This window comes from Psittacula echo (genome assembly GCF_963264785.1).
Source record: "Psittacula echo genome assembly, chromosome: 3".
Lineage (NCBI taxonomy): Eukaryota > Metazoa > Chordata > Aves > Psittaciformes > Psittacidae > Psittacula > Psittacula echo.
This window is the reverse complement of record NC_137736.1, coordinates 45,974,897-45,999,036: the sequence shown is the minus strand read 5'-3', so window position 1 is coordinate 45,999,036 and position 24,140 is coordinate 45,974,897. Positions and strand designations below refer to the sequence as shown.

Here is a 24,140-nt window from a genome sequence, read left to right as displayed (position 1 = left end):
AAGAGACCTTTACAAGAGAAAGAAATCATATACAAAGAGAATTTTATCCACAAAACTATGTGGGAAAGAAGGAGTAAAAAAAAGCTTGCAGAAACTTTAGCAAGACTTCAGGTCCAAATGTCCTTCTGATGCGGATACCAAATTAGGCAGCTTCTTTAGAATAAGAAAGGATCTAAAGCCCTTGAAATGTAATAGTTTACTAAAAATGGAACAGGTAATGTGTACAAACAAGCATGCTACAAATACTCTAGACATAATGAGTGGATTAAAAAATAGAAGAGATAGTTATGGTCCGAATAATTACTTATTTTTTTTTAAATTTTCTCAGGCATTTTCAAAATATCCTTGCAGTGAAAGACAGAAATAAACCCATTCATGCAGTATTTTTATTCCTACCTATACACCAGTAAGTTTTCAATACAATCTATATCACCAATTGCTTTTCACAACTCAGTCTTCCTTGGCTATTAATTATTAAAAGCAGAAAGAAGAGGCAGAAATCCAGTTTTGGTAAAGGTCTTCCAGTTCTTTTTCCTGAATATTCATCTGTTTTTTCCCCTGCTGATTGTATACTCTCTAGTCTAAAATGACCTCACCTTCATAAGGAGGCAAGGCATGCCTCTGCCCCATTCTAGCATGGGGTTCACCTTTCTTGTTTCACACAAAACTGTACCTAACCAAAGGCTTGTTGTCCAAAAATAAGCGATACTGGCAGTAATAGATTCTATAAGAATAGTGACTGCATAAGGCTATTAAAAGTGACAATCTCACAATTATTAATACAGGAGATAGTATCAGAGTCATCATGATACTGCTAGGAAAACAAAGCTTGTGTGCATACCGTAACTTTGAGTTGTATGATACACTGGAATTAGTCACAAAATATCACAGATTAGCACATTAAGTGGCTTGGGAGGAGTAAAACATGTTCTGGGTCATGGGTTCCAAAAGGTAAAGCAGTACAAAACAGCCAGGTAAAATTCACAATTGTACTCCTATGCCTCCTACTGCACTGCACGAATCAACCGATATTTTCATGCATGGGGGAAGAAAGACTGAGATGCATGTTATTCCCCTTCACCTTAGAGTTGTGGCTTGAAAGAGTTAATACAGTAGAGATGGTAGAATGTTTTCATTTGAGAGTGTAAGTCCTAATCCCACCTGTGACTATTCAGTAATTAAACAGGCCCTGCACCTTCAGAGGTTTGGATAACTGGATAATACAATCTGATTTTTACTTCTCTTGTATAAAGCTGATAACTTTATGACTTTTGTCATGTTACTTCATTCTGTGATAAAGGAAACAATCCCTCCACCAAGAGACAGAAATACTGCTCTATTGACCTTTTTTTAAGCACATGTACTCACCTGGACAATTGAATGCACTCCAACTGTCTGCATTGCTTGGCTTTCATCATCTGATGCAATAGCTACAAAACTAAATCCCCGAAACAGCTGATGCGCATTAGCACTAGGTGGGATACCTGGCGAATCTGAAAAACACACCACCTACTTATGAGCAGAGTTTTTAAAATGTAGAGATGAGATTATGTCTACTCTGAAAAGCAAACTACAGCTTTATGCTATAAAGTACACAGAAACTGGAATTTGCAGAAAGTGTTTCTGAGGACCAAAATATAAATAATTACTGAATTGGTCTGCAGACAGCATCTAGAAACACAACTGATGATTAATGACTACAAAGCTATTGCTGTCAGACAATATTTTATTATACAAAACACATTACTTTGCAGAAAATATTTACATATAGAAGCATATTTGTATCTATGGAGTAGTAGTACTCAAATTTTGGTAACACCCTGAATTTGTAAAGACAAAAATTTCTGTCATATTTTGAATAGATCAATGTAAAACCATGCAGACAGATTACACTGAAACAGCAAATTTGCCACCGGAAGTCTGAAATGAAGACTCAGCTTCTATATATACATAGCATGTAGAGTCACGATCATGAATTAAATGAAGGCACAGAATATAGCCTTTAAACAGATACAGATTACGGATAACCTTTCTTTTCATTTAATTAAGAAAGAGATTACTTAGATAAGAAAACTGAACTTAGGTGTACGTTTTGTTGCTGAAGAGTACTTCACTTTCACCATAGAACAACTCAGTTTTCCCTTATGATACATTTACACCAAAGATGGCAAAAACTTTTATGAACTATGGAGCATTCACTTAGTCCAGCAACCCCCAGAACAACAAGACGCTTGACATATGCTGAACAAGAACAGTATTTTTGGTTTTTGAATATGTAAATTGTTTAATTCTTCTCTTTTTACCTTTTGGAGTTTTTGCTGTAAACTCAGGGTCAAAATAAAATGTATCTTCAGGTCTGCCAGTTGCAGGTTTAAAAGGGGGATGAATTTCTCTCCTGTACAATTTCTGAAGAGAAGGCATAAGCCAGAGTAAATTAAACAGTTATACAACATCACCGAATACTTAAAGAAATTTACTGAGTTGATTTTTAACTAGATACTCACATTCCAATCTATTTTGGAAAAAAATGCATGCCTCTTAATTTCTTCAACTCCATCTGGACCCGCTCCTTTTATAAAGGAAGAAAAATGTCCATCAATTATTTTCTTGTTGGTCTAAAGAATAATGAGCAAAATTATATTTGTTATTTCTTCTGCATTAATTTTAGATGTATGGCTAGCAGAAGTGATAATATTTTGTTGATCATTAGAAAAGCAAACAGGCAAACTATATTCTTACTTCAAAACTCATTTTACATAATAAACTGTACATTTAATTACTTTAATGATCACTGATGTTACCAATATTTTAATTAAACTTCAAATATTCTCCTAAACACTCTACCTAATCTGTTTGCTGGGTTTCTTTTGAAAAGCATTCGCAGAAGACTCTGTGCTTCAGGACTCAAGAACTGAGGCATTCCAAGTTTGGCCCTATAGAACAAAAATAATTAATAGCATACAAACATATTTAGGTAAGAATTAACTCTGCATTCCCCTTGTCCTTTGTCATTCAACAAATCCATATCAAACAAAAAAAGCACCACTGAGAAATTGCCTTCGTATATCAGAAGCAGAGCAAAAGTGCTGTCAGTCATGTAAACCTGTAATTTCTTTTTTCTTTTCTTTTTCCCTCATTTTGAGTAATATAATATTTTCAGTAACAACTCAAGAACTTGAGTAGAGAAAGAGGTGGTAAAAAATGTGGAGAAGAATAGTTAGGCTACAATAGGATAAGAGTTTACCAATTTGTAAATTTTAGTAATACGCTTTGATCCACTTTTAAGTCTAGTTATTACCAAATGGCACCAAACAAGCAAATCCATTCTAACAGTAAGAAAAAAAGACATTTTAGAAGGGGTAAGAACACTAGAATAGTATGACAAACAGCAAGAACACTTAAGCAAAACAACAGGAAACCTAAGCTAGAATGTAGAATTTGCATTAAGGTAGGACAGGTCTTGCAAGATTAGCAGGTTAAAGAGAAAAAGATCACTCACTTTCCTTTCTCCTCTCTTCCCCCCTCTAAATAGTACTTTAAAACTTGCCAGTTTTGAATTTTTTAATTTAAGTTTTTGTAGTTTGGTCACTTAATTTTGTTTTGTAATTCTCACCATATTTTTCCCCTCTCCATTCAATGTTGAGCCTCCATTCTCCCACTGTTTCTTACAAACATGGTAACGGTAAGGATGGGTACATCCTTTCCATCTCTTACTTAATCTGTAGCTTCTATTTTTCTGTAAGAATTTGTGACACAAGCTTTCTCAGTGTTTCAACCCAAAGACATGATTTGGCTTGTGTTCCAGCTACTCGTGGATGTCCACTTTCGTGTCACTTCAGCAAGTGCATACGAATTGCCATTGATTCACTATTCATTACTTTAAAACTAGAATTTACTGATTTTTCTATTTCTTTCATTTAAAGAAGCCAGAGCTGGGTGTGTGCAGAGAAGTCTTGAAATACTTTGCCTTCTCTGGGCTCTTCAATAACACTCTACAGGCAGATCAAGACCACCAATGGAGTGGAGGAATGCGCAGTGAGTGGGCCATTCAATGCTTCCCCAATTGCAATGTGCCACTAGCAGCTGAACTCTATGCACTTTATATGCAGTGATTTCATTGTGCATTTACTTGATGTCATTTCTGCTCACAGCAAAGTATCAGAGCTGTAAGAAGGAAGCAAGGAGCACATTGTCTGCAGAAACACCATTTACAATGTTACTGAACGACAGAGAAGACACATCTGAATATGACAGGACTGTGCTGGAGAGGGTGGAAATCTTGGTCCTGTTATAATCCCAAACAGCTCCAACAGTAGGATACAGCCCTGGAGGTTCAGCAGGAGAGGTCAACAGCTTAGAAAAATCTAAAACCAGGCCAAAACCATGGCTGCAATTAATCTTACAGAGAAATGACTCAGTGAACAGAAACAGAATATGCAGAAGAAATTCTGGAGGAATGGTATGTACTACAGTCTATAGTGGAGTGAATTGGAGGCCCTTGTGCAAATCACAGTTAAGACTGTCATTGCTCCTTTTCTATTATGAAGGAGTGCATTTCACGAAATCCTTTACTGGCCATGTGACACAGCAGAAGAAATGGCGAGGCCAGAGAAAAAGTGAGGCCAGGTCCTCAGTTCTTAGTTTACACAGCTACATGAATGACAGCAATTTTTTTCTGACATTCCTGATGGACGAAGACAAAATTTTATATTAAGGTATACCTCTTCAGTAAAGAGGAAAAGATACTTTAAGAAGTTAACGTTATTGCTGCAAACTACAATTTCTTCAAATTGCAGTTTCTAGTTTTAGGTAAAACACACAAGAATAAGCAGAAACTTGTCCTGGTAATGATGTGAGAAATAAAGGTCCCAGAAAAACACGTGTTGTAAGACAAATACATTTCCTGTGGATTTTCAGGAAAGGAAGGTAAGAAAAGCAGGATATCATAAATGATACACTATGACAGTATGAATTTGTATGCACACCTTTCCATTTTAAACAGTTTGATGAAAAAATTAAGGAGAAATATAGTACTTTTACTAGAATACAGAAAATAAAAACATACTGCCACACTTACGGGGCTAGACAAAAATGCAAACTTATCAGAAGACTTTAAAATACCTTCTGTTTTTCAGCTGTTCGTATTACCAACAGAAAAATAGATTTATATGTATGTAATAATTGTAAGTGTACAGAACATTAAAACAGGGATAAACATTCTTAACTTAATACTACATTTTTTTAGCAACTCCCTGAAACTAACAGCAATTACAAAGACTAGAAGATGAGAAAAGAAAGAAGTTGGAAAGGTAATTAGGGATACATGCTCAGATAAAATCTGAAATTATAGAATAGTTTAGGTTGGAAAAAACCTTTAAGATCACTGAGTCCAATGATTAACCCAACACTACCAAGTCCACCACTAAACCATGTCCCTAAGTGCCACATCTACACATCTTTTAAATACCTCCAGGGATGGTGACTCAACCACTTCCCTGGGCAGCCTGTTCCAATGCTTGACAACCTTTCCAGTGAAGAATTTGTTCCCACTGTCCAATTTAAATCTCACCTGGTGCAGCTTGAGGCCACTTCCTCTTATCCTATCCCTTGTTATTTGGGAGAAGAGACCAAATACCCCTCTCACTACAACATCCTTTCAGGCAGTTGTAGGCAGTGATAAGGTTTCCCTTGAGCTCCTTTCCTCCAGGCTAAACAACCTCAGTTCCCCCCAGCTGCTCCCTGAAAGACTTGTGCTCCAGACCCTTCACCAGCTTTGCTGTCCTTCTTTGGACCCGCTCCAGCACCTCAACATCTTTCTTGTCATGAGGGGCCCAAAACTGAACACAGTATTTGAGGTGTTTCTCACCAGAGGAACCAGGAGCAGCCTCACCAGTGCTGAGTACAGGGGGGGATGATCTTTTCCCTACTCCTGATAGCAACACTAGTTCTAATACAAGCCAGGATGCTGTTGATTTTCTTGGCCACCTGGGCACAAGCCGGCTTATGCTCATCCAGCTGTTGACCAACACCCCAGGTCCTTTTCTGCTGGGCAGCTTTCCAGCCGCTCTTCCCAAGCCTGTAGTGCTGCATAGGGTTGTTGTGACCCAAGTGGAGGACCCAGCACTGAGCCTTGTTGAATCTTGTGTCATTTGCCTCAGCCCAATGATCCAACCTGTCTAAATCCCTATGTAGAGCCTTCTTATCCTCCAGCCCCTAACTTTGTGTCACCTGCAAACTTTCTAAGGGCGCACTCAATCCCCTCATCCAGATCATGGATAAAGATATTAAGCAGATCTGGCCTCAACAGTCAGCCCTGGATACCACTTGTGACCAGTGGACCACCAAGTTAAAAAATCCATGAAGTGGATTTAACTCCATTCACCACCACGCTTTGAGCTATGATGACTATGAACGTCAATTAACTGCAGAGATGCAAGGAGGATATTCTACACGGCTGAACAAAAGATTTTTCTATCAGCAGTGGAAACACTGTTAAGGAACATTCTATAATCACAACATGATTTGAATTAGCATGGTGTTGAGGCAGCAGAAGAAACTAAATACATTTGCAAATATGAGGAAGAAAAACAAGTGCAAAGAATAACAAAGTATATGCATTACGAAAGCAAAAGCAAGGAAAAGAATGAGTTTGTTTTCTACTGGGTTTCACATTCTAATTACTTAGTAAAAATATGGAAGAATTACATATATTTACTTTTCAAAACAGGCTGTTGATGCAAAAGAAACGCTGGCTTCAATATATAGGTAGACAAGTGCTAACAGGACTAAGAACAATGATGAACTATGAAGCAGAAAACTAAAATAATCTCATGAGCTTCCATGAGATGAGGGAAAAATGGTATTAGTAAAAAATGGATGGAAAAAGAGAAGTGAAACTATGATATGAGGAAACAGTTGTTTGCACAGTGTTAGGCTACAGTCCCAAAAGCAGGACAATTATGTGATAGGTTGTATTAGTTCAGAGAATATGCAGGGGATCAGCAAGGAAAAAAAGCAGGCCTTCATTAGCAAAACCAGAAACATTAACTGCATGAAGGAAAACAATTTTCACAATATAGCTAATACAAAATCTATACTGGAAATAGCAAAGGGGAAAACTGAAACTTGGGCGAGTCATAGAGGAGTACATAACAGAGGATGGAGGCACTTTAGCAAATAGGGGGAGTATCAGGGAAGCAAGTTGTTGGCAGCGCCAGTAATACAAAAAAGTGGGGTGAGGAGCTGGTAAGGTAGAGAAGGATAAAAAGAGAAAATACTTTAAAAAAAAAAAACACCAAAAACAAACCCCAAAATCCCCAAAAAACCCAAAAGAAAAAAACACCCCCAAAACCAAAAAAAACCCAAAACCTCACCCACAAACCAAAACCCTAAACCAAAAACCAACAAGCTAAAAAATGCACAGGTTACCAAAAAGGATAAGAAAGTTAAAAAACATTATGTAAATAAGATGGGAAAGATAACATGGTGGGAGAAGCTATTAAAGCGCTGCTATCAGATTCTTTGTACCTGGTATGGGGGAGGAATAGAAAGGCAAATTAGATATGCAGCAAAGGGAATTAATAGTATGGAATAGGGAGTGAGGATTTACCAGTACCTTTGGAAATGAGGGAAGAGTAGGAATTAGATATTGCAGCCCGGAGGGCATTCCTGTAGAATACCTGATGAGATATATAAATAAGAGTGTACTCACTTGAGAATCATAGTCATGGTTTCTTTTCTGTCTTTCCCTTGGAAAGGTAGAGTACCAGTGAGCATTTCAAACTGTATAGAGTAAAACTTTCATCAATTACATTACCTGGACAAAATCTAATTTTTGTCAAAACTACTTAGCATCTTAACCTTAAAAAATTCATGCATGTTAACAACCAAGTCTGTGCAAAACAACTTCTCATTGTACAGTTTAAATTACTACAAACATTAAAGCAGCCTTTGCCATTTATAAAGCTGCAAAATATTTTCCTATATTGATACTTTGCTTTACATGCTTTTATTCGAACAATTTAGACTACAATGGTCTGTGTTCTATTCCTTCCCAAAATGTTAATTCTTGGAAGACTTGATTTATATAACTGTATTTTAGTTTTCAAGAGTGGGGGGTAGGGGAAAAAGACTCCCCATTCAAAAGTTAGTGACAATTTCTCCTCATGCAGAGATACTTTAAAAAGTCAAAAGTTTTAAAATTGGCATGTAATAGCCTTCATTGGAAAGGGGAAAAAGGTTAGTTGATTGACAAAGACATGCATGATGAAAAGTGGTTACTGTATGCATACAGAGGAAATAAAGCCTGAAGGAACATGTAAGAGCTACACAGTACGTGCATGCACATCCTACAGTGCCTGGTAGTAGGCAACAGACACTGTTAAAACACTGATTTGTTCTGAAAGTGACTGAGTAAAAATAGATAAATATAAAGGCACTTCCTCTGGGCTGCAGTGTACTGCAGGGTTCTCAGATCTAAATGAGGAAGTGAAAGCAGTCTGGCAGCAGTCACAGCAGCCAACAGTCTGAGGCAGAAATCCCAATTTTTGGTTTTAGAATTATAAAACAATTCAGTTTAATGAATTTTCATGGCATACCTTTAAAGTCGTTAAAATAATGATAAAGAAACCATATGAACAGCTCATGAAAACTTAAATCATCCTGACCACAAGGTATCCTCTCTATTCCCCTCTTTTCTGGTACCGCTCAAACATTCAGCCTTATAAAGCATCAAAAATATACACGGATACCTTGAATGAACAACGTGTGACTATAGTGTTGTTACATCTACATTAAGAGCATTAAGTTGCACTAACAGCATTCTTTAAAACTCCTTATTAAAATAGAATTTAAAATTCCTTACTACCTTATGAAATATTCAGAGAATAACAGATGCCAACTCTTCACTACTGCCAGACACTTTTTAATTTTTTATATATATATATATATATATATATAGATATACTTATATTTAAAATGTAACATAATGCCAGCGTGAAAAAACCCTACTTTTAACAGTTCTCAAGAAAGTTGTCAGGAATAAGAAAGACAGCCAAAACTATAAACAAAATTTCCCCCTTTGTTTTAGTTTAGAATGATTCTCACAAATTTCACTTATAAAGAAACTTTTCTAAAGGTACATTTGTAGTGCTGTATGTTTCACTTACACTTGTTTGAAATAAAGTTTCTTTAGCAAGCTCCTATTTGTCACTTGTGTTAATAACTCAGCATATGTGTTCTCTGTATGTGCGGGGACACCCCTGCCCAACCCCACCAAATAATATATTCCAACATCAATAAGCCAACAGTACTTTAAGAATAAGCCAACACTGGCCTTCCCAAGTTACCATCTTTTATTTCAGCAGGAGAGTACCTCAACAAATACTTAATACTTCTGAAAACTTTTAAATTAATGTTTTCAGATATCTGTCATTCCTTAAAACAGTCACAGTTTTAAAGGACAATTTGGAATAGCCTTCTCAATGGTGGTTTAAACATACTTAGTGCCTAGGAGCAGGAGAAAAGAGGCCAAATGATTTGTTGAGATGTTTTGCTAATTTTTGTTTCTGTGCTGTTACTTCTGTTCAATCTAGATACTGGGTACTCATACCATACCAACAACCACTTGAATTCCCAATCAACACAGATTCTAATTAAGAATGATTTAAGAGTGGATACATACAGATTGTCTATAAAAATTACCATGTAAACAAGAAATGCAAGCAACAAAAATGTGTCAGAGAAAACTGTGCTGTATTCCATATACTAAATTGAGAATTTGCTTTTTATGATTATATTTTTGTATTCAAAGTAGAAGCCAAAGCGTTTAAAATGCAGTACTCTTAGACTGTGACAGCTATACCAGTCACACCTAACATCCTTCAGCAATTTTCAGTTTTAACATACCCACTTTATAAGAACGAAGTTATGTTTTCCAGCTTTATAAAGGTGAACTTTAACTATGTGTTATCAACAACAGATTTTCTGCAGCTACAGTAGTTACATTTTAATTGTGTTCTTATTGACAAAATGTGAACTTGTGATAGGGTGTGCGTGTGTTTGTCTTAAGTGAGTTTAGTTATCAGGTGCTCCTTTTACATAGTCAGTTTTCAGATCACAACAGCATTCGGGATGATTAAAAGGTGACAGGATGACTTATTTTCAGACACAAGAGTCCTCATGACAAAATGCATACGTTAGTTGTACTATTACAGTCATACGTAACAGAAGCAGTTAAGAAACAAACATTTCCTTCACAAGTACAATTATTTAATCTTTATGTCAAAAAGGCACACAAAGATTATAAATATTAAAAGCCATTCAGCATTCCTAAAATACCAAACATGATCTATTTTTCTTGTCCAAAGCCATTTTTGATAGACACATTATTTCCCCCTACCCTGCAACTTCATAGAAATTAACTCCTTGCAGAAACACTGTAAGCAACTGAACAATTACATCCCATATCAGCTCAGTGCCATTTAGATTATTTTATGTGGGAGAGCAACAGCAGTCATTATTTCATTGAGCTGCAATTACACTCGAGACTAATTATAAAGTTACCACTCATTTTTTCCACTTCAGGATAAATTTAGATTTAAAATTTGGATCTAAATGTCTTCCTTGCCTTGGAAGAGGCAGTATTTAGATGCACAGTATTCAACGATAACAAAAATATGGCATATTGTTGGTGTTGATATGAGACCTAGCCTATGTTCTTGATCCAAACTCTGTGGTATTGTTATTAATTTCATATAATTTAGACTTCTTTTGTAGTGAGAATTCATTGAAAGCTCACCTTAGAGTTTAATGTTTGATTTGTTTCACCAAACCTTGCAAAGCAGTTTTGCTACCATTTACATTTACCAGAAACCTACCATTAAAACACCAAAAGACCACCAGTCTGCACTCTGTGTATGGCCTCGTCTATTAACGACTTCTGGTGCCATATATTCCACTGTTCCACAGAAAGAGTAGGCTTTTTTTTCATGATCAATTGACTCCTTACTTAAACCAAAATCTGGAAGGAAAAAGAAAAATAGTTCTAAATGTAATTTTTTCTTTTTTAATCACCCACTGTTAATATTTGTACCATAATGTGAAATGCAGTGCTTGTATCATTTGTATATACATCCATTTACATATAACGGACTTAGAGAATCCTCCTTCCCTCCCCATATTACCACAGGTCCATAACATCAGATATAATTATAAAGCAGATATTTAAATATTTATGCATGTGATTTATTTCAACGTATTTGCACTATTTGCTCCACAGAAAAATTACCTACCAGTTAAAATCACTTATTTTACCATATTGGTTTACTGAAAAAAAAAGAAAAGAAAATTAAAAGATTTTATGATGAACAGAAAAGCTCCAGGTGTTGCAATTTCCCTTTATTCACCTGTCAATTTGATATGTCCTTCCTCATCAAGCAGGATGCTAAAAAACAATAAAAAGAATAAAATAAACTAGTTAGAATATTTTCTGACTGTTGTTTCAGATAAGGTACTGACAACATTTAGGAATAAACAGAACAGCATACTATCATTTCAAAGGGTGTTGACCACTTCAAATAACATCAAGTAATAAATATTCTCATGCTGTACCAAAGGACAGGACACACAGGCCCTACACTCAGAGCAGGTCTTGGGCTTCTGCCTGTTTCAGTCACAAAAAAGGCCACACTTCGCCAAGATGCCAACTTATCCTTAATCACCACTGCATATAATTGCAAGTCAAAGCATGCACAGTATTCAAGAACTGGACTCTATAACACCACCTACACAGCAGACTTAGTTTCTCCAGCTTCTTCTGTGGGGAGCTGCATTTCATTCTGAGAATGAGACACAACCCAGGCACACACTGCTTGTCCATTTCCTGCTTGCAGTTGCCATGGTGGGAAACAGCTCCACAGTACAGGTATAGGCTACAGTGAAAGTTACTACCATCTCATCCATCACTTGTCAGTAATTTTAACCTTTGATAGTTTTTTTTTTTTAAACCAGATACATCCAAGGCTTAAAACCAAATAATTAAAAAAACAAAACAAAATACCCCCCCAAAAAAATCAAAAGACCAAAAAATCCAAACAAACAAAAAAATAACCCCAACCCAGAAACAAAACACAAAAGCTCCTATATTTAAGGCTGTAGTTATTTAGTCTTCTGACAATTACTATTTCATTCTTTTCCTCTTGGAAGTAAATGTTAGCAAAATAACTAAAGTTCACTTGCTTTGCAATTTAATGATCTTTTTCCACTTGGTAAGCTTATTTTTCCTCACTTCAGAGTCACTTAACAGAACACTCCCAAAGCTTTAACACCATTCTGTGTTCATTTGTAAGTGCCAATTCATGCTAAAAGTCCCCAGCTTTCTGATTTGAGTATGAATATTTCCCTTCTTTTTAGTCAGGGCTAAACCTCATTAATGTTTATAAATATATAAAGGGGGAGTGTCATGAGGATGGAGCCAGGCTCTTCTCGGTGGCAACCAATGGTAAGACAAGGGGTAATGGGTATAAACTGGAACACAAGAGGTTCCACTTAAACTTGAGAAGAAACTTCTTCTCAGTGAGGGTGACAGAACACTGGAACAGGCTGCCCAGGGAGGTTGTGGAGTCTCCTTCTCTGGAGACATTCAAAACCCGCCTGGACACATTCCTGTGTAACCGCATCTAGGTGTTCCTGCTACGGCAGGGGGGATTGGACTAGATGATCTTTTGAGGTCCCTTCCAATTCCTAATGTTCTGTGATTTTGAAATTTGTGTCTTTTCCACAAGACGCACAAAAGAACAAGCTATCCTAATGGAAGCTCCACAGAACAGCCAGGTTCTGTGATACTTGTATTTGCTCTTTTCCATCAATATTTTGCATGAGATAGTTATCTCACAGACTTTTCAGGTTCTCCATATAGCCATAACAGAGAATAATGGTCACCATTAGGACTTCAGAGTTATTACAGATTTCCTGGCAATGAGGCAGTATGCTAACTATCTGATTAAGCACAACAGAAATGCACATATTACACCGTCACCTAGATTCCCCTCCAGGCAGAGGGTAACACTACAGCATACATTTATATCTGAACGGCTCAAATGTTCCAGATGACAGCACTGACATTTTCTATGTCAAAACTTCTAAAACTATATTTAAAAAAAAAAAGTTACTGGAGGAAATACATAAACAGGAGACAGAATTCAGTCATTTGAATGAAGCATAGATGACTAATATATTGAGATACAACACCATACCAGAACTGTAGCTTCAAGCTTATTTTAAATTTTCAATGTAATTATGTGATCGTCAATACACTAAAAGCCTGTGACTTATTATTTTCATATTTTATTTTAAAATTTAAACCTCATTCTGCTATTACTACAGTGTTGGAAAAAAACCCCAAACCCAATGTTTGTCGTTAGGCTTTCAAATGTCTAAGAGAACAAAAAGCACATTCAACTCTAACTTTGTATCATGTATTTGTTATAAGTTTATTTCTAGTCCAGAAATTCTACAATAATGACAAAACCAAAAAAACAAGATCACCTCTTCCCCATTGTATGCTCTAATCACCCTGGAAAATGAAAGCTAAGAATATTTCAGTATACGCATTACTTAAAGTAACATAGATGTACTTGGCATATCACTCAAACTAAATGGTCAAGTTCTAGTGGAAATGAAATCATAGAATGGTTTGGGTGGGAAGGTACAAAATTCAACCTTTTTAATTAAAACAGTCTGCTAGCTTCCCCCACCTCCCTCCCTGTTCAGTTTACATAATAAATTACTGAATTTTAACAGCTGCAAAGAGAAATGCATAGGTAGAAGTACAATAGAAATCAAATTAATACTCTGCAGTTGCTGCAGAGAAGTCTTACTTTTCTGGTTTTAGGTCCCGGTATATTATTCCAAGACTATGCAGATGATCTAAAGCAAGTGCTAATTCTGCCAGGTAAAATTTAACATCATCTTCTGTGAACATCACCTGAAAAAGTAAACCAATGTATTTTACATGTAAAATCTGTAAAGCTTACACTAGCATCAACCAAACAATAGTAACACCGGTTTCGTAGAATAGCTCTTCATAACACTTTTAACTAATTTCTATACAAATTCCATGAAATTCCAATTTCTTGGTTAGAAAAAAATAGGACTTTATAATAAACACTATTTTGCAGTACAGTCCTGAAAAAGAACTTCTGAAGCCAATATATTATTTTTTTATGCAAAACTGAGGTTATTAGCTTCTGATTGTTCAAGAGTGCAGAGAGACACATTGTAGTGGGGCTGAAAAATTTTGGGAAGTGTGTAAAGAAAGCGAGTAATCTCTTTACTGGATGTGACCATTTCATTTCCAGACAACAAATGGACCAAAGAAGTCCAAATGCCTTAATTTCATCTACAAAGTCAGAGGCACAAGACGACCATATTCATCTTGGTTTTGAGGAGTCTGTCTCTAAGTACTATGAAAAATAAGCTACGCTGATGGCAAAGCCCCTAAGATGCAGCCTGAGATGTAACTACAGAAGAAGGAAATAAAAGAGTAAAATAAAGAAATAACCTACATAAGAGCACAATTAAGATCTCAAGTAGCAATGCCATTTTTCTATCGGGAAGACAAACTAATCCCTGTTTACATTCAATGAAAATGTTGTGCCAATTATGCCAGCAACTGTTGTAACGCACTGACAGGAAACATTACAATTAAATATTTCTGAGAATCTAGAAAAAGAAGGAAAAAAAATCCTTCATGATACGATTCTACTGCATTTACTACTCAGCCTTTTTTTTTTTTTTCCTCTCCTCTTTTTTTTTACTTGGAATTTAAGACTAATATCTTTAGATACAGCATATGGACCTGAAAAAAAAAGAATGGCAATGGGGAGCACAGATGAACATTATATTAAGCAAGAATTAAGACAGTAGAATATCTTTTCCCTTTAGTAGTTTAAAGGCAGAAAGCAGTATCAAAGCTTGTATAAAAGGTTGCTGCTGATGTTACTTTTTCAAAATAGCCAATATTTAAGTACAGACACATTCAAGAAGCAAAATCTCAGTGAGAAATATTTAAAAGCTCAAATGATGAAAGATCCCATGAGGATGATAATACACTCTACACATAGTGGGTGTTCCTTATAAACACTGCATGGAATTCATTTCTCCTAACCTTAAACATCTGCAGTGTATACGTCTAGCTCTGAATTAACCACTTTTCCCTTTGCAGTCAATAGGGAAAAAGCAGGAACTTTAGGCTGCAGTTCATCTAATCTACTTTAAAAATCACATGAATTGATATGAGGATGACATTCATCGCATCCAACTTGCATTTCGCTCCCTCAGTTATAAACAATTTGCTTAGTTTCAGGTACCTATAGTGAATATTTCTTATCTAGCCATATAAAAAAATCTACCAAATTTGAGTGGCTCAAGATGAAAAAAGTCACCAGCAGGATAGTGATATACATTCATTCTTAGGAACCAAGAAAGAATTATGGATTTTAATGAGGAGGGAAAAAAAAAATTATCTTAGTTTTAGAGTACCAATAAATTTCTACTTTATCCATGGCAAAACAAACTAGAAGCAGCAGCTTGAAACAGATGGCTTCGCTGAGTTAAATGTAGTAATTTATGTGGTCAGCAGAAATATGATGATATACCTATACACAAAATGCACTGCATTCTATTCTCATCTTAATAACCACACAGCTTTGTAGTGGTGACCCACCGACCCAGATACGCTGTAGCAAGGGAAAATGGAAGGCAGTTACAAGTTCCGGCTTCCAGATAGATATATTTATATCTCTATTCTACCATATATTTGCTGAAAGTTTTTGTACATGAGTGATGGGAAAAAAAAAAAACCAAACCAAACAAAATATCTGATCTGTGAAATGTCAGTATTTATTCTAGAAGTTATAATAAAATAAATGTATTCAAAATTTTTGAAGTCGTTATTTGACATATTTATAGAGATATCATCAGCATGATGGAGCCACAATGTTCATGTTTGGAAAATTACTAAAGTAAGTGGAATAAAATTCTTGCTTTTTAAGTATTTATAAATAATGCAATTTCATGTTCATATGCAAATCATGGAAAAATATCCAGCACTAGATTCTGGATATTAAAACCAGTCATAAATCTGTTAATTTGAATACAAGCACTTTGTATAAATCCATGCTCTTTATGAGACTCATCTTTAGACATGGTGGCAGTAGGAGAAGAAACTTTTGCAAGGTGTAAAAAGCAGCCCAGACAGACTGCTTGTCTAAGCCTTTTTTCAGAAACAATGTAAATTCCCAATAGCATTTTCATGGAGTGACTACTTCGTGCAAAGAAACCCTAGCTGGTTAAAAGAAGATAATAAAAATTCCATTCAATGAAAACTGAATTTTAAAAGTAAACTCTCCTAATACAGGCAATTTACAGTCAGATTTTACCCATAGACTATTTTCAAATTAAAAAAAGTTTACCTCTTTGGATAAACGTGTAAACAAGTCTCCTCCCCTGAGAAAATCCAAAATAAGATATAGCTTCCCTTCTGTTTGAAAAGCTGAAAAGATCGATTAAAAAAAATTAAACATATTCTAATTTTACCCATGAGCAGAAGAATAACCTAACAAATAATTCATGCTTATTTGCATTGTAAAAATTAATTATTCTTTCTCCTTTGTGGAAAAATTTGTTTAAATGAATTTAATAACTGTTCCTCTATCATAGACCAAACAACTCCCATACCTAGTGAAAGCAAAGCAAGTCACCAATGGAATTTGTAAAAGTATAAGCTATACTTAAGTTAGTCAGCATTTCATTCCAGATTTTGGAAGTAAAATTCCTAGATTTAGAAGGGCAAAATAGTAACTGATGCACATACTCTATAGCCTCTAGAAACTCAGCTTAACAGGGAGATCTAGTCTAGTGTGCAAAAGAGTGGCAAGTAAAATAGTAAAAGCCACATTATTTAAGCCACATAAGAGTGACGGAGATCTGCAGGAAAAACTGGATCCTAGAAGAAAAATACAAACTGAAGCCGCTCCCCCCAGTCAAAACCCAACGGAACTGTTCACTCTCTTTTCTCAGTTTACTTTCTGCATGACACATTAAGAGAACTGATCCCCTCCCCAACAACCCACATCACTCTTCCACTCTCCACCTCCTCCCTCCCCCCTGCCCCCCTGAAAAAATTTTACAGCTGCCCATGCTACTAAAAGGCATATTCCCACCAATTTTGATGCAACTGAAAATAATGTCATTGTGTTTTTCCTACAGAGTAAATAAAGTAAGGATAAGAAAGACTTAAAAAAGTGAGTGACATATACAAAAGATTAAGAGGTTTTGGAAAAGAATGGCTAGGCATAAACAGATAACTGCTTTTTAGTAACAGTAAGGACTACAGACACTCAGTCCTATGAATATTTAACACTGTGCATCAAGTCAGCCATGGACTTACTTTACATGAGAATTATTACACAGGGAATCTTCGCACAATCAGGATTTAGATAGCACACTAATTTTCTACAATTCTCTGAACCACAAAGCAAGTATCAGGTACTATCTTGACAAGCACCCATTTTTACAATATAAAAATGATTTTTTCTGCAACTCACCATAGTGTAACTTGACGATAAAAGGATGGTTAACTTCTACTAGGATATCACGTTCCATTTTTGTCCGAACCCGATCTCGAACTACAACATGAGCAAGATTTAAAAAAAAAAAGAAAAAACATTACATTATGAATCAGTATGTTTCCTGATGTACTTCACGCTGTATCCCAGCGTATTCATCACATTGTATTACAACTGTCTGTAGGTCACTATAGGCAGAAAACATTTAAGAGAGAATGTATTTCACACTGCAGAGCTGGTTGTTTTGTTTTTTTTAAATCTCTTCATGCATTTCAATTTGCTTCAGTTTGTTACGGGGAAAATCTGACGCTGGGTAAATGGACTTACCAAAGCACATGAGAAAACATAACCATCCTTCAGTCTGCCCTACATTTAGTTATCCTTTTAAACAGTGGAGCAAAACTGCCAGAGCTATGCACAGAAAATGCAGCTATTTTCTCAGCTGCTTAAAAAGGGGAACAATAAAAGTTACAGCAAAAGAATCTTACAATATTAACACACCTATACTATCATAAAGATACTGGTGTATATCGGTTCAACTTATTCAATTGTTTTAGCTCATTCAAATAACTTGTACTGTTAAGATCTTCAGTATTTTTGCAATTTGGAAAAGATTTTTCTTTTTTATTTCTTTTATTATGAGCTTACAATAAAAAGGGTATCCATCGAAGGTGGTGTGTATTTCAAACAATCTTTTTGATTTTAGAAAGATGTACTGAGAGCAAACGTGTGCATGGAGAAGTACATCAGACATCAGAAGTGGTCACTGCTCAAGCTGCCTGTGCTGTCCCACCATGATGGCTCAGAATGGGACATGTATCCTATGCAACTACAGATTAAACTAAATGAGCATCATGTGCATATGTGGCTGGCAATCCATGAACACAGGCAGGATGATCAGCTAAGCACAGCACCTGCTTCAGCTGTCCTAGGCAACTCCCCTGCCACGCATCAGTGCCTGGTTCCCATCTGAGGTTCCAAATCAGTCAGAACACAGACAAAATTCAGAACTCTCACAAACGAGAGGTAGTAAATTTTGCTACAGTGGTTTAAGATATTGCATTTCTCTTTCCTTCCCTTAATCTACATTTTGTTACTGCCCCTTTCCCAAATGTTACAACTTCCTGAGGGAAGCACCCCAGAGAAATTAAATAGTCAAAAGTTAAGAGTTGCTGGCACTCCTTGGAAAGTAAACAAGCCATCAGAAGCTTGGTTATCTTTTCCTAGAAACAGGCACTTACAAACCTACAGGTACTTGTGAAAAATTATATAGATATATTTTCATGAATGAACCTATCAAATTTCCATCTCCTTGCAAAGAGATTCCGAAAAACGGAAGCACAAAAATAAATGCTCACTGAACATAGAGCAAGCATTACATTTGGATTTTGACCTTTAAATCTAAAGTCATGAAAATGTCACAAGACAGTTGTGCAATTCCACTGTTCCAAGGGTTCATCTCAATTACAAAATTGAAATTCAGAATATTCTTTTTTTAGGCAGATTCAGTTTAGAAAAAACAGTCAAAATACTTATAAGTATAGCTATGCAACAATTACATGGATAACAAACCTGATTTCTGAAAAGATATAAAGTCTAGATTTATAAAATCTCGACCAAAAAAAAAAAAAAAGTATAAGGAACTGAATTCATTTCAGGTATCGGTATTAGCCATTATCTGACTTAAAATCTGACTTTTGCTGACTTATAGTTTCCATATGTGTACTGCTGGAATTACTGACTTTTCTTATTAGATTTGATGACAGACTCTCTAGCAGTGATTTGGCCCTCTTTCTCTTTCTCCCCATCATAAAGGGGCACTGAAAGATGACACCTTCAATCAGAGTGTATTAATAAACTAGTCTCTGCACTAAAAGTTGTATGCTGCATGTGTGTATACTTGGATTTGCTCTAAAAATCAAAAGGTTGGACTGTGTAGTTACACCACAGTGTTCTGGCTAATATAGTTGCATTCCTATGAAAATATTCTCTCTAAATTTGATTTGTGAATCATCCACACCGCCTTCAATTAAGAAGCAGGCTTAAAGGGCATTTTAATCTTTAATTTTAGAACACAATAACTTTATGAAATAGATTTGGAAGAGCTAAAGAACCTCAGACAAATGAAGTTATACAGTGTATTATTTAAAACTACAGCATTAGATCTCAAAATATGTTGCAATTATGGAAAAAGAATTCATTTAAATTAATTTCATGTTAAGATTTCAACAGCAATCTTTATTTGTTTGCAACTTCACTCTTCCCAAAACAGGAACTGCAACTAGAAAATACTCAAAAGCATTTGAAAATTCAAAGTGTTGAAAAGTGTGGCACCTTGCCGCTACCGTCACCTTTCCACCCAAGCCTTTTGCATCCTTGAACTCTAAGTGCCTCAAAGAGCCTCATCTTCCAACTGAAAGTCGAGCTTTAGATCTCAATATTTATCAGTCTCTGCCATCTGTAGGCAAAACTAGATCCACAGCTTGGACTAATTTTTACACATAACGTTAAAACACAATCAAAAGGTGATGTAGAGAAGCCCTGAAACGGTTTGAAAAAGCAACTGCTGAGTGACCTTTGACTCCAGTCTCAAGCTATTAACTGGCTGGAGAATGAAAAGCTGCTGAGGGTATCAAAGTACCTTAAATGAATGGACATCAATTTCAGAAAAATAGGAAGTAAATAATGAGAATAACACGTGCCACAGAACACATAGGAAACTTCAAAAACACTTATACCCTCTGTAATAGTTTTAAACGAAAGCCATATATAATGAAATTTGTGAGACATATTCTGCACTAGATCTTAAGCAGAAAAAATTCAGGTTAACATTTTAGCAGAAGTTCACAATTCCATGTGAGTTTTGTTCCTTCCATTATTCCATGAATACTTTCAGATGAAAGCATGTATTAAAATTGCAAATCAATATCATAATCAACAACATAGATGAAGTACTGTAAGTTGTTGGAACTATCCCCTAATTATTATTGCAATTTCAGTGCAGGCAAGAGTTGAAGAACTACAAATAGACAGAAGTATTAATAAATGGTATAAAGCAACACATACACATCCTGGTTAAGGTATTAGTGTGAAAGATCACTTTCATTTAATCTACAGTAAAAAAGACATTGTTTGTTTCTCTTCCCCTGATAGAATTCTCCAGGACAGAATTGAGATTGTTCAGGTTTAAACTTATTTTGTTACTCATACCATTCAAGACTAAAACCACACAAGAAACAAAACAATTTGCAACTCATTTTTGATCAAGTAACTTAGACAATCAACTTCAGATTTTATCAAATACAGCCTACATCCAGAAACAGTGCCAAAAGTTTTGGGAAAATGTACTGGATATTCCTATTTTACAGAAACACTTAAACTCCCGCGCTTAGAACTTTTAGAATAAAACAGATGATATAATGCACTTCTAAATATCATGACCTAAATATAAACTGAGCAAAAGGCATTAACTGTATCCTTGGTGATACACAGCAAATGAAAAAAGGAAGGATATTAAGTTTCAAATAACAGCTCAAGAGCAAGTCAGGTGGCAGATGTAACAGAACTACTCTATTAAACCACCACCACCTAATGAATTTAGCATGGAAAGGAACCTGCTTTCCCCTGTACCTATCAATACAGTACTGTTGTATTGTAAACCCTGAAGTATTAAGCAAACAAAGCAGTGTATTCTGCTATTTGCTCTTTGATAAAAGAAAGTTCTGAGACACAATCTGTAGGAACAGCATGTGTGTAAAGATGAAGTTTTTGTATAATGTCCCAGATTTTTTTTTTTTTTTTTCTCTCTAACAGTCCTTACCTTTCAAGGTGGCCTTTTTCAATACCTTCATTGCATAAAGCTGTCTAGCATCTGATCCTGAGATTTTTTTGACAAGAAAGACCTGTATTGAAAATCAAAAAGAATTCTTCAAAGAAAATAAAGGCAAGTCAGATCAATATACTTTGCTGTGAAATTCAAGTAGTCAGTATTATTTCAATGAAACTCAACTCGACAGTTTTAGATTCTACAAAGCCAAACAAAAATTTTCTTGCAATTTTTCCTACTATTCCTTCATTTCATAATATAAAAGGTTCTTTAAAGACAGTCTGCCAAATTAATTTTGGTTTAACTTAATTGATTTTAGTGAGTAAAAGAAAGGATGAATTGATATTCTCTCAGAAGTTGAAAGAAATTTGAAACACAATTCAGCCTTTAAATATTAATATCTAAATAGTTTTGTCTTATTAAAATTCATAAGATAGCATAGCAAATGTGCTACTAAAATTGTTAGATACGAAGATAAATGTGTGTACAAAAGTTGATCGAGAAAACTGTATGAAACAATACATAACAAAATAATTAAAAAAACCTCAAACATATAAAATTATAAGAACTAACCTCTTCGATCTCAAAAACATTTTTTATGACATATTTAGGATGAGTTTTGCACATACCAATAAAGAGCAACCAGCCCCATCTTAAGTGTGTTTCATTTCCTTCTTCAGTGCAATGGGATTTCTTGAGTGGGATTGTTTTTAATATCCTTAATAGAAAATTAATTCTAGCAGAGCCAGTTTTTAGATGTAGAAGTGAAGAATAAAAAAAATAAACCTGTCACAGGTTTTCTGGTTATTTATGTAAAAGCATAGAGACATGTTGTGGTATATGAAAATGTTAAACAAGTTATATGAAATTAGGTTTATGTCTGGTTTTTTATCTGGTTCTCACTTATGTTAATGTCCCTTTGCATTATCAAGAGATTACCAAAACATCATCAAGAGACCTTGAAAAGCACGAAGAATTAGTCCTTTTAGACTGAATGGGAAGCAGCGACATCTTCGCAAATCGTTAGAAAAAAGGGATTATGTGTTTTACAATATTATTCCTTTTTGCATAAGTGTTAAAACAATCGAGGACAAAACTGGCATTTTTTGCATACTTTGAGTCAGCTAAACAGTTAATTATTTTTCTGTTTTGCACACCCCCCCTTATAGCACTGAATTTAGTAATATCAACAAAATAAAAGGGACTGCTGAAATTATGTATTAGCTTATATTTCCTTGCCCCTGAATGATTTACTTTTCCTGACCTGAAGATTTCCAAGTAAAAACTTGGTTATGATTCTGGATGAAATCAAACAACATAAGAAATCACCTTTGGAATCAGGTTTCTCAGTGAATTCTTACCAGTTCAAGTGCAAAATTTTACAGTTTCTAGAGTTACAGATTTCCAAGCTGAACTTGAACTGCTACTGCAATAACGTGACTAACAGCAAGTTTCTACTACCAGATGAGAACTGGACTGACTGTTCTCATTTTCCCCCATATCCAAAATGGATCTGGCATTATATGCTAGAGCTTACACATCATATTCAGAATTACATTTAAGGCTGAAAATGGATATAAAGGCTCTGTTGCCTTACATTGCATATTGCATTCTGTCTCAATCTATCTTGCCACATGTTTGCTTCAGAGTTGGATTTGGACAAGCAAAAATATGACATACAGCTACTGAGATCTCAGTGTGGACATGTGGACAGTACTCACTACAGGCTAGAAACACCAAGTCTTTAACTGATCTTCAAATAAATATCAAAGTACACTGTGCCTTAACCAAATTACGCAGATAATGCCTACCACGAACATGACTAGGGCATATCATGTTTAATTCATTAGCCATTATTGCCTAAAATATGTTCTTCATAATTCCAAACTGCCATAAAAATAAATTCTGCCTATAGCTTCTGTACTGGTGATGACCTACCATTAGCAAGCTAGCAACTAGGAATACTTATTAAAAAAACCTTTTAACCTTACCTCCCTCTCAAATATAAAAGAAGAGTAATTATAGAAAAATCACATTTCATTTTAACAGTGAATACCCAATTATTTCATATCAAGCCAATTTTTCTACGGAACTTCAAGATCTACATAGTACACAAACTAGAAAAAAAATTTACTGCTTTACAAAAAGATCTGACACAAGTACAGTGGTTAGTTAGCACTAATTTAGAAAGCAGCTTTCACTTCCAAAACTGCCTTAACGCAAAATTGTGGCTGTTCTAAATATTTCACTCCTAACATTATTCAATGCTGTATTCCTGAACATTTGCTCCACAAAAGTTCAGTTACCAACCTTTCCAAAGGATCCTTGTCCTAGTACTTTCAGAAGTTCAAACTGTGAAGGGTCTGCTTTCTCATGTCCTTCCTTTACATGGTGAGTTATTGCAATTTCTTTGATATTTTCTTCTTCCTGACAGAGGAAAAGAATGGAATGAATGATACTAGTGGTGTATCTTCCTAAAACATTTATAAATTCCCAGTATGTGGAAAAAAAACAGTAAGCCTGAATCCAACCAACTACATGCTCCCAAATGTAGACACAAAACACTGAGCAATGCTATTTGCATAATTAACACACACACACACACACACACAAAATAATTATATCTGTCACAAAAAGCAATATTAGTTCAGTAACAATGTGGCTTAAACTTTTAGGGATGCATTAGA

The 24,140-nt window shown here is 35.3% G+C and overlaps 1 protein-coding gene across 5 annotated transcripts in view; it reads right to left on the bottom strand.

The window, feature by feature from the left end:
* RPS6KA3 (ribosomal protein S6 kinase A3) overlaps positions 1–24,140 on the bottom strand; it is a 75,102-nt gene that overhangs the window by 17,561 nt on the left and 33,401 nt on the right. For 3 of the 5 annotated variants that reach the window (XM_080612870.1, XM_080612871.1, XM_080612872.1), the window contains 12 exons: positions 23,764–23,880; positions 21,448–21,529; positions 17,607–17,687; positions 16,473–16,552; positions 13,878–13,984; positions 11,406–11,443; positions 10,878–11,020; positions 7,712–7,782; positions 2,845–2,933; positions 2,505–2,569; positions 2,304–2,406; positions 1,369–1,493 (listed from right to left, as the gene is read on the bottom strand). In XM_080612870.1, the coding sequence (XP_080468996.1) occupies positions 1,369–1,493; positions 2,304–2,406; positions 2,505–2,569; positions 2,845–2,933; positions 7,712–7,782; positions 10,878–11,020; positions 11,406–11,443; positions 13,878–13,984; positions 16,473–16,552; positions 17,607–17,687; positions 21,448–21,529; positions 23,764–23,880 (1,101 nt within the window). Of the gene's footprint in view, positions 1–1,368; positions 1,494–2,303; positions 2,407–2,504; positions 2,570–2,844; positions 2,934–7,711; positions 7,783–10,877; positions 11,021–11,405; positions 11,444–13,877; positions 13,985–16,472; positions 16,553–17,606; positions 17,688–21,447; positions 21,554–23,763; positions 23,881–24,140 lie in introns of all 5 variants that reach the window. The other 2 variants (XM_080612874.1, XM_080612873.1) reach the window with 2 other exon arrangements.